General features: G+C 53.0%; 1 protein-coding gene across 4 annotated transcripts in view; it reads right to left on the reverse strand.

Annotated features, from left to right (window-relative positions):
* Positions 1 to 1,797: 1,797 nt before the first annotated feature.
* Positions 1,798 to 13,215, reverse strand: part of Tsku (tsukushi, small leucine rich proteoglycan) — a 13,672-nt gene continuing 2,254 nt past the window's right edge. The window contains exons 1-3 of one of the 4 annotated variants that reach the window (XM_048788021.1): positions 12,940 to 13,071; positions 9,972 to 10,128; positions 1,798 to 4,323 (exon numbers count right to left, since the gene is read on the reverse strand). In XM_048788021.1, coding sequence (XP_048643978.1) covers positions 3,242 to 4,315 — 1,074 coding nt within the window. In that variant the 5' untranslated portion in view covers positions 4,316 to 4,323; positions 9,972 to 10,128; positions 12,940 to 13,071 and the 3' untranslated portion in view covers positions 1,798 to 3,241. Of the gene's footprint in view, positions 4,324 to 6,967; positions 9,438 to 9,971; positions 12,891 to 12,939; positions 13,072 to 13,215 lie in introns of those variants that run through there. The other 3 variants (XM_048788022.1, XM_015477385.2, XM_015477383.2) reach the window with 3 other exon arrangements.

Below are 13,215 nucleotides of genomic sequence, written 5' to 3' on the forward strand. Positions count from 1 at the left end.
AAAGGGCACTTCTGGGGCTTCTGTTTGTGGCAGCCACAGTCCTTGGTCCTTTACACATGTTACGACATTTGCTCTTCACACAATCCTGTGGACAGAGAGATTTTCATCCCCATTTTCCAAGCTCGGAGAAGTGACTATGCCAAAGTCATACTGGTGATTGGCGATGAACCCAGGACTTTAACCCTTCCCTGTGAACTGAAAATTATTTATTTTCGTAGGAATCTCTTCGATTCCGTAAGGTTTGAACGCCCTCTTCCTAGGTGCCGGGATACCCGGAGGCCTGGTGAGGCCCGGTGAGGCCCAGGCATGGGCCGACCGAGGGCAGGAGACCAGCCGCTCAAACTGCGCAGGTGCACTTCGCCTTCAGCCGCCCTCACATCCGCGTGCTGGCTCGAACTCTGGGGGTGCCTGGCCCTATGTGGCCACAAGGTGGCGCTGCGGGCTGGGAGCCCTTGTGCTGCGCCAACGGGACCTCGCGACGCCGGTTGCTTAGGCTGTTCCTAGGCTACTCAAGGCAGGCAGGAGGAGAGGGCTGCAGAGTGCAAGGCGATGCCCCGTAAGGATGGAAGAGCCCGCAGTGTGATGGCGTGTGCTCCCACTCCTGCCGGGTTTTGCATCTGCGGAAGCTGCAGAAGCCCTTCCCTACTCTTTTCTACCTCCCCATGTGTTGTTTCTAACTTTAAGACCCTTGTGTTTTAAGGTTCTCCTTGAAGGACACCTGCGGCAACATGGCTTTGCGAGACCCAAACACAGTGGGTGAAAGCACCTGCATTTGAGTCTTCTCTAGTCCCAGAGAATGCAGGTGGTTCCAGGAGGATGGATCCCAAATGGACCTGCGTGGGAACATCGGACTGTGGGGCCTGGGTTTCTGCCCATGCCTCTTTCATACAGTATCTGCTGGGAATCAGCAACTATGGTTTGTAGGCCTCCCTAGGGAGACCTGATTGAAAAAGGCAAGCTCCCCACCGGCAGCATATCCATGGCCTGAATGTTCTAGACTCTGTGCATTGACCCCTTCATCCATGACCTCTTCCAAGCCTCCCTTGTCTGGTCCACTTGTTCTGTGCTGTATGGATCTTCTACAAGGGTCTCACCGCCCCCGAGCTTCACCTACAGCCAGGGGTCCTCTGTGTGTCCCCACCTTTCCCATCCTAGGAATGGAAGTCCTCCTAGGGCAGAGATTGAGGTGAAGTCATCTTGCAGTCTAGCACAGGGCCTGGCACAGACCAGGATCAGCATAGCTTCTCACGGGTGACCATAGTGATAGACACTCCTGCAGACCAGCCGGTTGGAAGAAAGAACTTGGTGAGAGAGCAAATGCATCCTGATGAGCTGAAAGTGAGCCCCTGTCACAATAAGTGTGCAAATAGGAATTGGGGTACTGTGGCAACAGAAATGCCAAGGAAGGATAAACCATTGCATTTAGAAGGGAGAAGAGGGGACTTCAGGGAAAGCTTCTAAGGTGAGATACTAACAGGGTAGACTGGGTGGGAAGGAGGTTGAGGGGCACGGATGGGACAAAGGTAGAGATGGGCAAGGCTTGGTAAGCTCATAGCTTTGGCTGGACAGCTGATGGGTGGAGTGGGCAGTAGGAGGGAAGATGAAGGTGGGTGGGGTACAGGCTCCAGTGAAAGATCTAGTCCATCTGAGTGACTCTGTCTCTCATATCACCTCACTTCTCAAACTCTGGGAGATTACTGGGCCTTTCAGGGAAAATAAGCCCTCCAGGGCAGAGCCTAACTTGATTCATCCTTGTGGCCCCAGAGCCCAGCCCAGGGATTGTCAGTGGACATTGGCTGCATGATGAAAAGAACTCTTTAGTGTTTATTAAATCATGGACCAGTCAGGTGCTGGGTTGGGCTGGTGGGGGAAGCCAGAGTTCTTGCTGCCCTTGGGCATCTCTGAGACCAGCCCCAAGATGCTCACAGGGCCACTGATGGCTGACTTCCCCACAACCCTGCCAACAGGTGCCCAGGATAAAGTATTACAAAAGTGAACAAACATTCTTCTTCTTTTACAAATGACGTTTCCATCCCCTGCCAGCAGTGGTGTGTATGTGTGGGTGTGGGTGTCTGTGAAAGTGACAGTCCATCAAAAAAGGCAACACTTTTATCAAATGAACACAAAGGGAAGAACCCAGGGCTGGGACACTGAGATGCTGCCCTAAGGGTGGAGTTTAAATGGCATAGGGAGACCCTGCCTCTTCCTGCTCTACTCCTGGGAGGGTGAGAGGAGCTTTTGGGTTCAGGCCCACGGGGACTGAATCCAGGAGCCCTGTTGGAGCTCATGGCCAGATGGGATTCCAGAATTGCATTGACAACTTGGGGAAGCATCTAGAGGCAGGGTCTCAGGAGAATATGGACTTATTTCCAGTCTTGATACTGGGGCCCCCACCCCAGAGTGAGAAACTTGCAGGCCTGGGACTGGCATGCCCCAAGCTTCCAGAGGCTCTGAAGGGGGAACTGACTTTGCTCATGCCACATGAATGATCACTGGACCCAGAGTCCCACTTCTGAGGCCCTTACCTGTCTTGCTACTGCTGCTGCTGGGGATGAAGGGGAAATGGGACAGGCAACAGCAAGGGGAGCCCAGGAAGGAAAGATGAAGGGAAGACCTCACAAAGACAGGTAGGTGCAGAGGGCCTGGACTGGGCTTCAGTCCTGCCTCTGCCTGGACAGGGCTTCTCTAGGCCTCATTTTCTCATGGGTAGACTTGATTTTTCTCTCCAGTCCCTCCTATAATTAGGGTTCTACCCAAGATTCTATGAAAAGAAAAATGATAAGATGGGCCTTGTGAACCCAGACCAAAGAAGGGGTATAATATAACAGAAACTCCTGCCCCTGAGTGACCAGACTGTAGGCCCAAGGGGACACAGCCCAGTGGACCTGAGTCTCCTGCAGCAGTAGCTCCCACACATCCTCCTCCCATCATGGGTCAGGTCAGCCCAGGCAAGAGGGAAGGCACTTGGGGGACGGGTGTGGAGGACAGCAGAAAGGGACCAGAGTCTGGTTTGACATCCAAGTCCCTCTGCTCATGGTTTTGGGGAGAGGGTAAGAGAGTAATAGGGGCATTTTGTTCCCAGGTTCTATTCCCAGGAGCAAAGCCCCTCCTAGGCCACAGCTCTGCAGGGCATGGGCCTGCAGACTCCCCGCTGACACTGGCACATTAAAATATAAGTTACCTAGGACCTGAGCAAGCCCAGGGCAGCAGTCTGTCACATGGCCCCAGGCCATGCCATTTGTCACAAGATGTCTGGGCCCCTGGCAACATATTCCCGGGTGTCTCCACAGTGCAGTGCCACCTTGGGGCTGGAGCCAGGCTGCCGTGGGTAGGCGCCCTCCCGTACCAGGCGCCGACACTTCCTGTCCTGGCCCACGCTTACGCTCTGCAGAGCTGGGAGGTGGTGGAGCAGCACTTCTGGCAGAGGCACCAGGCCGGTGCCTGACAGGTCCAGCTCCTGCAGTGAGCCCAGGCCTGAGAACACCTCCGCTCCTGTCCACGTGAGCTTGGGGTTGCCTGACAGGTCCAGGACCTGCAGGCCCGGCAGCTCATGGAAGCTGTGGGGCGCCAGCTGGGGGAGACCCTGCAGGCTGGCTAGTGACAAGTGTGTAAGGCCTCCCAGCCCTGTGAAGGCATCTGGGCCAATGCTGGCTAGAGGGTTCCCATCTAGGCTCAGATAGCGCAGGGGCAGGTCTCTGAGGCTGGGCACTGTGCGGAGCCGGTTCCAGGCCAGGTTCAGGCTCTGGATCGTGGGCACGGGCAGGCTGGCCCGAGCGGGGTGGGGGTGCAGGCGGTGGATGAGGTTGTGGGAGAGGTCCACGTGCAGTGCACGGCCCTGGCTGTGTGTGTTGAAGGCAGATATGGAGACCTCCCGGAGCCGGTTGTGGCTAAGGTTCACGTCACTCAGCGGGGAGCTGGTGAAGCTCTCAGCTGGCAGGGCTACCAGGCCATTGTGGCTGAGGTCAAGCGATTCCAGGTAGCGGAGGCGGGAGAAGGCAGTGGGTGAGATGCTGGTGAGCAGGTTGTGGCTGAGGTCCAGACCGGCCAGTGTAGTGTAGCCTGGCCCGGCCAGCACCGACTCGTTCACCATCTCCAGCCGGTTGGAGGACAGGTCCAGGTGAGCTGTGTCCAGAGGGATGGGCACGGGCATGATGTGGGGGCCCAGGCCACTGCAGTCCACTCGAGTCAGGCTGAAGCTGTCAAACAAGCCGAAGGTCTCCACCTCACACTGGCACCCAGGGAAGCATGGCCGTGTCATCTGGGCTCCACTCACAGCCAGCAACAGCAGCAGAGGCACCAGCAGCGGCCACGGCATGGTGGGGGCTGGAGAGAGAGCCACAAGTGAGGGCTGGATGCGCCGACAGCTTTTACCCCACCTCAAAAGATATAAGCCAGTGTGTCTGGACACAGCTACACATTGTCACTAGTCCCCATCCTCCTAGAGTACTGTCCCAGAATACTCCTCATAATTCCTAGTCCTTGTTCCTCTCTGGCTTCAGTCTCCCATGTGAAGTGTAAGTGGTTAGGCCAGGTTGGTGGACTTTAAACTACAGGTGGCAGAACCCTTTCTTAAATAAGATCAGCAGAAGCAAGTGTGCCTGCTCTTGCTGGAGTTGGAGACCTGGAGCCTTCTAGGTCTGCTTGCCATGCCTGCCACAGAATTTAAGTAACACAGTTTGGAACTCACTGGACTTGATGGTCTCCTAGCTGGCCTCTCCAGCTCTGAGGGGTGAGGGCCCATGGACTGCCTGGACTCCCTAGGGAGTGCTCATAGTGTTTGTACCATGTGATGGGTACTTTACAGCATTACCTCATTGAACCCTCACAATCACCCTGCAAGTGTTGTGGCACTAAATAAAGACACACAAAGCAGGGCCCCTGTGGCTGTTTGGCAGTGGCTGAGCCCTTACTGTGGCCTTCCAGACTAAGGATTTCCCTATAACAACTGCCCCCACCTCACCTACATCTTTGGCCTATTTTCCAGAGGCAATATCCTCCAGTCTAATGGGTGACACTGTTCCTAGACTCCTGCTTTAGGGATACCTGTCCCAAGATTTTTCCTCCTTCCCCTGATCCCTATTCCCAGCTGACATAGCTATTTTACCTCTCCTGCCCTTCTTTTAACCTTGGGCAGGCAGATGAGCTGGTTCCCCCATTATTACAGATGAAGAAACAGAGGTTCAATTAGCATAAAAAAAGCAGGTTCAGAGAGGACAAAGGCCTTACCCCAAACTAGTACAAAGCAGGGCAGGATTAGAACCCAGACCTGCTCAATTCCAATTCTTGCATTCATATCTGCCTGGCAGGGGGATTGGTGGAGAGGCAGGGTGCAGGCGGGGCTTTTCTCATGGACATGCTACAAGTCAATTCCCCTCCCCAGACCTCAGTTTCCCTTGCTGTATAGTTGCAATAGCAGCTGCCACCTATGCCAGGCACTATGTATATCTCATCACATCTAAAGGTCACACACACCCATATAGGTCAAACTCAAGGCCTGTGTTCCTGCTCACAGGAGACCAGAGGGTGGAGGAGCAAGAGCTTCTAATACATAGTTGGTGCAGTCTGAGTCTACTCCTCCCCTGCACAAGGGCCACTCAGCTGGGGGACAGAAGGCTCTTCGTGTGTGGCCCTGCTGTACCCCTGCTTTCATGCCCTGTCTCCTTCTCACTGGTCACAGGGGAAGAGGGTGGGAGAGGGGCCAGGAGCGGGTGGACCAGAGACCTGCCCACCTTCTTGACTGGGGGCAGTGGAGGGAGCTGCTGGATAACATTACCAGCCCTGCATGAAACTTTAAAGCGGTAGCCACTTGATCTGCACTCTGGCTCTGTGCAGGGCTGGTGAGAAGTGGGGCCCTTCTCCTCTGCCCCCACCCCAAGGGCCCTGCCTCTCCCACCCCTTTCTTTTGTAGAGGCCAATTTGAGAATTAAACCCTGCCCAGGTGCATCCTGGGCTTGGTCCCAGCTGAGGCACGACAGAGTGTTCCAATGTCTGAACCAAAAGGAAAATATTAAGTTGCTTCAGGCCCCCTTTGTTCCCCAGTGAGCTCCTCACCACAGAGTTCATTACCACCACAGGCCCTACCTCCCCTGCTAAGCCGATCTGCTCATACTCACCCTTCCTGGGGTTTAAACAAACATCACAAAGGGCCCCAAGATTACCCTTTGGTTCCCAGGGGTGATTATATGCTGTGTCCATGAAATGCCAAGTGGCTTCTCATGAGCGCCTGTTTATGTAATGGCAGCTCAAATGCAGCCCGGAAGCTGGCCCTTCAGGCCTCGGCCTTGTCCCTTGCACAATAGGACAGTAATTTCTTCTATGCCCTCCTCACATAAGTTAATTAACCCTCAATGAAGCACACTGCAAACTGTGAAGAGCCCTGCACATGCTCAGAGAGGCTTCCCCCTACCCCTGAACATCTGGACCTGAGCAAAGGTCATAATAGCTGGTGTAAGGGAATGGGAGTATAGATGGAGACCCCTGGATAATGACTGGTAAATGCTCCCAAGGCACTGGGACAGACCTTTGCTTAGCTCTGCCCAGTGAACCTCTCCCAGGGTCCCTGTTTAATGTTAAGGGTAGGCCCAGGACTCAGCATTCCCAGTGGAAGTGCCCACAGTGACAGAGCCAGTCCTCATTGAATGCTAGTACTTGACACACCTCCTCTGGTCGGATCATTATAGACACACAGCAAAGCCAGGAGTGTCATCTCCATTTACAGCAAAGGAAACTGAGGATTCACAGATTCACCTGCTAGCCTGTGTGACTCTGGGAAGTTGTGGGGGAGAAGAAATGGAGAGAACAGTCCCTGCCTCAAGGAGGTTCTATAAGGATTAAAGGTCCCAGGGGTGACAGGCCCAGCACACCAGGACAAAGACAGGTACAGTTATGGGGTGGTCTGTCTCTCACAGGCTACACACAATGGTGTCCCCTAGACAGGTAACCCAAAGACTATCCCAAGCTCCTTTACCATGTTCCAGGATGCTGACAGGGAGGAAACTGGGCAACTGTGCATGGTGGCAAGTCCCGGGGAGTAGTCAGGAGCCGTAGGTCTTCATCCCCCCCTCTGCCCTGGACAGCCCCCATCATTGGTCAGGTCCTGCCCCTCTTTGAGCCTCAGTTTCTCCATCTGCACAATAAGGATTTAGTCTAGATGAACCAACTCCAGAGTTTTAGGAGTTTAAAATTTAACAAAAGTGCTTACTAAAGCTCTACTAAGCACAAAGCACTGGGCAGGGTCAGGTTGGGGTAGGGGGTGGAGAGGAAACCAGGGACCTGTTCTCTTGGGGCTTATAGACCAGCAGTGGGGACAGAGACCCACCAATAGCAAGCCTGAGACTCAGAAGACTTGGATCTGTGTGACCTTTGTAGCTCTATTTCTCTGAGCAATTTCTCGTCTGTACAGTAGTATTAACCTGGTCTCCTCCTAGGACCCGTGTTCCACCCTTGCAAGAAAGGAAAAGGCAGACCAGTGGCCACCAAATAAGGACAGGGAGAAGAGGGATCTCTGGGTCAAGATCATCTCCCCCACCAAAACCTGACCTGCCGAGGTAGGCCTGGTAGGGAGTGTGCACCAACACAGAGCTGGATGAACCAAGGACCCATCTACTGATCAACCAGGTTACATAACACACGGGTAGAAAGACAAGTGCTTAGAGATTACACTTGCCCCTGGCTTAGAAGATACCATGAAGTCATCCCTGACTGGGGCCATGAGTTTTTCACTGTTGGGCCATGGTGCCAAATCCACAGTCACTCTAAAGAAGGTTTGCTGAAGTCCTAGGACAATAAGAGTAAATGGTATGGCCCTAAGAGCCCCAGGGAATTCTCCCTGCATGGCACTCCAGGCCTTTTATAAGATGCTTCTCTAAAACAGCTTTGGCCCATCATGGCCCCCTTGGGGTATTTTTAGCTATAGAGCTTGAATCCTCCCAGGCATGGAGGCCATCTGCAAATTGCACCACCTTCTTCCTCCCTTGCCCAAGGTAGATTTGGACCTTCCTTGATAGCCAGAGTGGCAACAGCTGTCACCTTTATGGATTCTGAACAACTCTCAGTCTTTGTTCACTTTCCCAAGAATTCCATGGTCCCTTGGAGATCATGGGTGACTGAGGCCCAGTGAGGGGCAGCAACACCGAAGGAATGGCATGGCAGGACCCAGGAGCTGGGACGTGACAGATCATACTGCTGCAGGCATGGCACACATCCACACACCTGGCCCCACCAGCAGAACAAAGCCCACTCTGTCCACGCAGGCTGCAGGCCCCTCCCTCCTGGCCGCACACCACAGGCTACCAGTAGGCCTCCTTCAGAGGCTGCTGAGTGAGTTCTCTGCCATTTCAGACTTGAAGTGTAAGCAGTAGGGGCAGATGCCAGCCTTCTTCATCTATGCATCCCTTCCCTCACCTTGGCAGCTCTGGTGGGGTATATGTACCGGCAGAGAGCTGGACGAGCCAAGAGCCCAGCAAGCAACAAGACCCAGACTCAGGTGGGAATCCAGCCTCGGCAAGTTTCAACCCTGCTGTGTCTCCGTGTCCTCGATGGAGATAAGAACAGAGGACTGTCAGAGGATTAAATGACAGCATGTGAAGCTGTTGCTCATTATCTGCCACATGGTGAATGCTCTATGTGAGTTAGATGGTGATGGAGATGATTTATGAAGCTTCCTACCCAGGATCTAGTGCAGTGCCAGGCACCCAGCAGGCCCATGGCTGCTTGTGCTGACTTCTCCAGTCACCTTGCTGGTGTCTGTTGGCAACACCGCAATCTTCCTTCTCCTTGAGGGCATCTCTTGGGTTCGGGGTTTGAGCCAGGCCTTCCTAGCCCTAGTTGCCTGCCCTTGGTGCCCCACTAAATCATCTCTGGCTGAAAAAATTTTCCAACTGCCCCCTAACATCTTCCAGGAAACCCCTGGCACAAGGGGGCAAGAGGCCAAACTGCAGCCTGGCCCAGGTCCTAGCACCCACCAGAGATAGGCCTTGCCTTGACCAGCTGCTCCTCCCCTGGGTGGCCTCCCCACAACTCCCCTTGATCATGAGCGATCTGACACTAACCAACCAATTCCATAGGTAGAAATTTCATGAGTGTCCCATTCTCTGACCACCGAGTCCGTTCTGGAAATGCAAGCCCAAACCTGGAGCCCTGAGGGCCAGCTCTCCCTGCAGAATTGCTAATGGTGTACGTCTGCACAGGCACGCCTGCTTGCCACGCTCCTTGCCTTGCTCTAGTTTCTGCCTCCCCACAATCCTGGAGATTGCTGCCACTATTCTTCAGGCAAGGAATGGGACCTCATTATGCTGGATATGGAGGAACCAGGACTCAAACCCAGACATCTTATCTCCAAATCCAGGTCTCCTTATGCCACTCTTCTCCACTTGAGTGAACAACAGCTTACAACTTATGGTGCAGGATGGTAATTACATGTTTACCGGTCTGTCCTCCTGTGGGCAGAGAGATTCACTTTTATGTCTCTGGAGCTGAGCACAGAGCAGGTACTATATAAAGACACAGCAGGCATCTAGAATATAATTCGGGCACCAAAGGTCACTGCTCAACCTTTCCTATGCTTCCTTATCTGTTCTGTCATTTTGCAAGGTCAGCAGGTTAGATGGCATTGCACTTATGGCTGTTTAAAGAGGCACAGAAAGGTTCAGTGAGTCATACAGCCAGTGCGGGGGGGATAAGAGCTGGACTCAGGACCCAGGTATTCTGATACCCAGCACCTGGCCTCCTCCATGACATCATCCCTGGTGTAGATGGGGTCTGAAAGCCTGGCATCCTTGCCCAAGGAGGACTGTGTACAGGGAGATGGGCAAGGCTCACAGTGCTGCTTTCTCTTTCCACTGTGTTCTTCCTCAAAGACTTTCATATTCCCATTAATCAGAGAGCATGTGTGGACACTGTGGGAGAGAGTATGGCACAGAGGAAAGGGGCTCTGAAGCCAGGCAGCTGGACTCCAACACTCTAGGGCTTACCTGCAGCAAGGCTTGTGGGTGCCCTCACCCAAATCTGAGTGTTCTCTGTACTGTGTGAGAAGCCTAGTACTGCTCCAGCGAGTCACTGTGATGATCAGTTCTGGGCTGGCACGGACGGGTTCTCACTGCATGTTGATTCCTGCCCCCTAATGGGTGACTGCAGGGACCAGGAAAGAGAAAGGAACTGTAACACCAAGAGATGCTGAGGCAGAGGATAGAGAAGAATCTAAAATTCATCCTCTGAGACCTTGGAGTCTCTCTCACTTCATCACCCAGAGCCTAACCAGGCTCTGCCGGAGAACTGATAAGGACTGATGGAAAGGTCTCAGAGGCCAAAGCAGGCTGAAGCAGTTGTGTTGTCTGTGACAGAATGAGGACTTGGTGTCAAACCAGAAGCCACCCCTAAGCAGGTGGGTCTGCTTCTCTTTCCTTCTTCCCCACCTTTCCCTGCCCAGGTAGGGCTCAGGGGCCTGCTGCAACAGGCTGGTGCCTGACCCCTGTTTCTAACTGCCAGTCATGCTGGGAGCCAGAGTGCACCTCCCAACAGAGGACCAGGACACTATCATTACTCCCTGTTTAAACACCGGCTGGTTATGTGCTGAGCATGTGAGAAGTCCTAAATTCAATCCCCAGCACTGCAAAAAATAAAATAAAAATAAAACCCATTGTGTAAAGACAGCTTTCCAGGCTGGAGGTGAATCAGTCCCCAGGAATCCTGCCTCTGCACAGGCTGTTCCTTTTGACAAAGATGACAAAGGGATCCTTCTTTTGTCTACTGCAGATTCTCACTTGTTTGAGTCAAAATCTACTTCCTCTGTGGGGCCTTCCCAGTCTAATCTTCCCCTCATCACCAAAGGGTCACTCTCCCCCTGGGCTCCTGAGTTATCCCTAGTCTGTCTGCAAATCTCTGTCCAGCTCCTCCCCTGCACAGGGCTTGGCTATGGGAAGTGGGTAAGCCAAATGAATGAATTGTCAGGGACAGAGAGTTTCTTTCTGCTTGGAGATACTTGCAGGATGCTTAGAGCTTTGTGAATGGTGAAATCAGGTTTAGGACCAGGGAAGATATGGTTTCTGTCTTCTATTGTCAGTGCAACCCAGCAAATGTCTGCACAATGTAATACATACTGCAAACCACTTCTCATCTTATTAGCATGTGTAATACATTGTCCTATTAACATTCACAACTGATCAGTAGAGCAGAAATGAGTATCCTCATCTGAAGGATGAGGAGACTGAGAATTGGATGGATAGGTGAGATTACTTGTCTCAAGTTACAGAGCCAGGAAGCAGGGGAGTAGGATAAAATCCAGGACCTTCTGACTCTAGGAGGCTGGAATACTTTGCCTCCAGATTGATCTTCCAGCCTCTAGTGCCACCCATAAGCCAGAGGAAAGTTTCTTAAAATTACCCATCCCACCCTATTGCACCTATTGAGACCTTCCAGCAGCTCTCCACTATCTACAGGTTCAATTCCCAGCTCATAATGATCCTCTGTGATTTGGCCCCTGCCTTCCCTCTTCCAGTCTCCAGTTCAACTCCAATTCCCCACCCCCTAGATCTTGTGTCAGTCTAAAACGCTGACCACCTTTGTGCTGTTTCTAGAACACATAGAGTTCTGCATATGCTGTTCCTTTTGTGGGAGACCCTTCTTGCCTCCCCTGTCTATTGATGACTTCAAAAACCTGAGCAGAGTCACCAGTTCTATCAGGCCCCTCCCCAAAGTACTCCCATGAAAATGTCTTAGAACTTGCTTTGGCAGGAGACTTCTATGATGGGCTCAGCCCTCTTTAGGAGCACCCTCAGTGTACAGCCCAGCTGTGCCCTGTGAAAGGATGAGTGAACTCGTAAGTGTATCTCCCCTGTTTTGAACCAGAAGTTATGATTAAAAAAATATTGATCATTACTCTGTTCATCCCTAATCTGTCATTTAAAAGCTATGAGAATCCAGGCTCCCTGGCACATGCCTATAATCCCAGTAACTCAGGCGGCTTAGGCAAGGCCCTAAGCTACTTAGAAACCCTGTCTCAAAACAGAAACTCAAAAGGGCAGGGATGTAGCTCAGTGGTGAAGTGTCCCTGGGTTCAATCCTTAGTACTACTACTACTACTACTACTAATAATAATAATAATGAATAAATAAAATACAATGGGGAGAGCCGTGTCAATGCCTTCCTTTCCCTCCATTTTTGACTGATCAGCTTTTGCCTTTCAACAGGTGGAGATGGTAAGTGGAAGCCCTAGTTTGCATTCCAGTCTGGGAGCAAATCAGTGCCTGGGAATTGAGCAAGCCAGAATGGAGGTGTATTACACATCAAAATGTTTCCAGGTTCTGGGATCTCAAGCAGTCAACCAGAACAGCAAGGAGGGAAGAGGCTGTCCACACCTCTCCTCTCAGAAGGGAAACTAAAAGCCAGAGACAGAAAATAAAGTGACCACATTGCCTCCTTCTCAGTTTAGTATCTGTGCCCCTCCCTCTTGTTTGCAGCACTTAGGCAAAGTTCTTGGGTTAAAGACTGGGGTGGGGGATGGGGAGGAGGACGTTGGTGTTATCTTTGCCACCAGGGACCAAAAGATCGGCAGGGCTGAGCCTTTCCTCTCCGGTCAGTCACTGGGTTCAGCAAGTCTAGACTTATCCGAAGGGCACAGCGCGCGGCGAGGAAGGATGGAAGTTTGAGTCACCTCCTCGCCGGGCCAAGTGTGGGCGGGCTCTGCTCTCAGCCGGGTTTCTAGCAAGCACTGGTTAGCCCGACCGCACGCTTCGGTGGTGAGGGAGTTCTCACTCCATCCATAACAGGGTGATGGCGACAGCAAGGCTTAGCAACACGTCCGGTGTCCTAAAGTGGGCCACTGACTGTTGCGTTCGAAATCAGTGTGTGCAAGGTTCCCCCTGCCCGCAACCCAACAAGGGGTCCTGGAGCCGGCGCTGCGAGCAGGCCTGTATCCCCACAAGCCGTGGCCTTCTCACCTACCGAATCGGAAGGCTGGTCCCCTCACCCCGGGGGCGGGCTGCAAACTCAGAGCGGATCTCAAAGCGGAACCGGGCTGGAGCCGATCTCTCTGCCAAGCAGACAGGTCTCTGTCTGTCACACACGCTCTCCAAGAAGCACAGGGCAGGCAACGCCAGGAGCCTTCTCTCCTCTCTCCAGACTCAGGCCAGAGACCAGGACCAGCCGCTCCCCTCCCTCCTCCCAGCAGGGTCCGGTGCGGGTGTCCGGCACGCTCCGCCCAGTCCTGGCCCCGGCCGG

This window comes from Marmota marmota, unplaced genomic scaffold, assembly GCF_001458135.2.
Source record: "Marmota marmota marmota unplaced genomic scaffold, marMar, whole genome shotgun sequence".
Taxonomy (NCBI): Eukaryota; Metazoa; Chordata; class Mammalia; order Rodentia; family Sciuridae; genus Marmota; species Marmota marmota.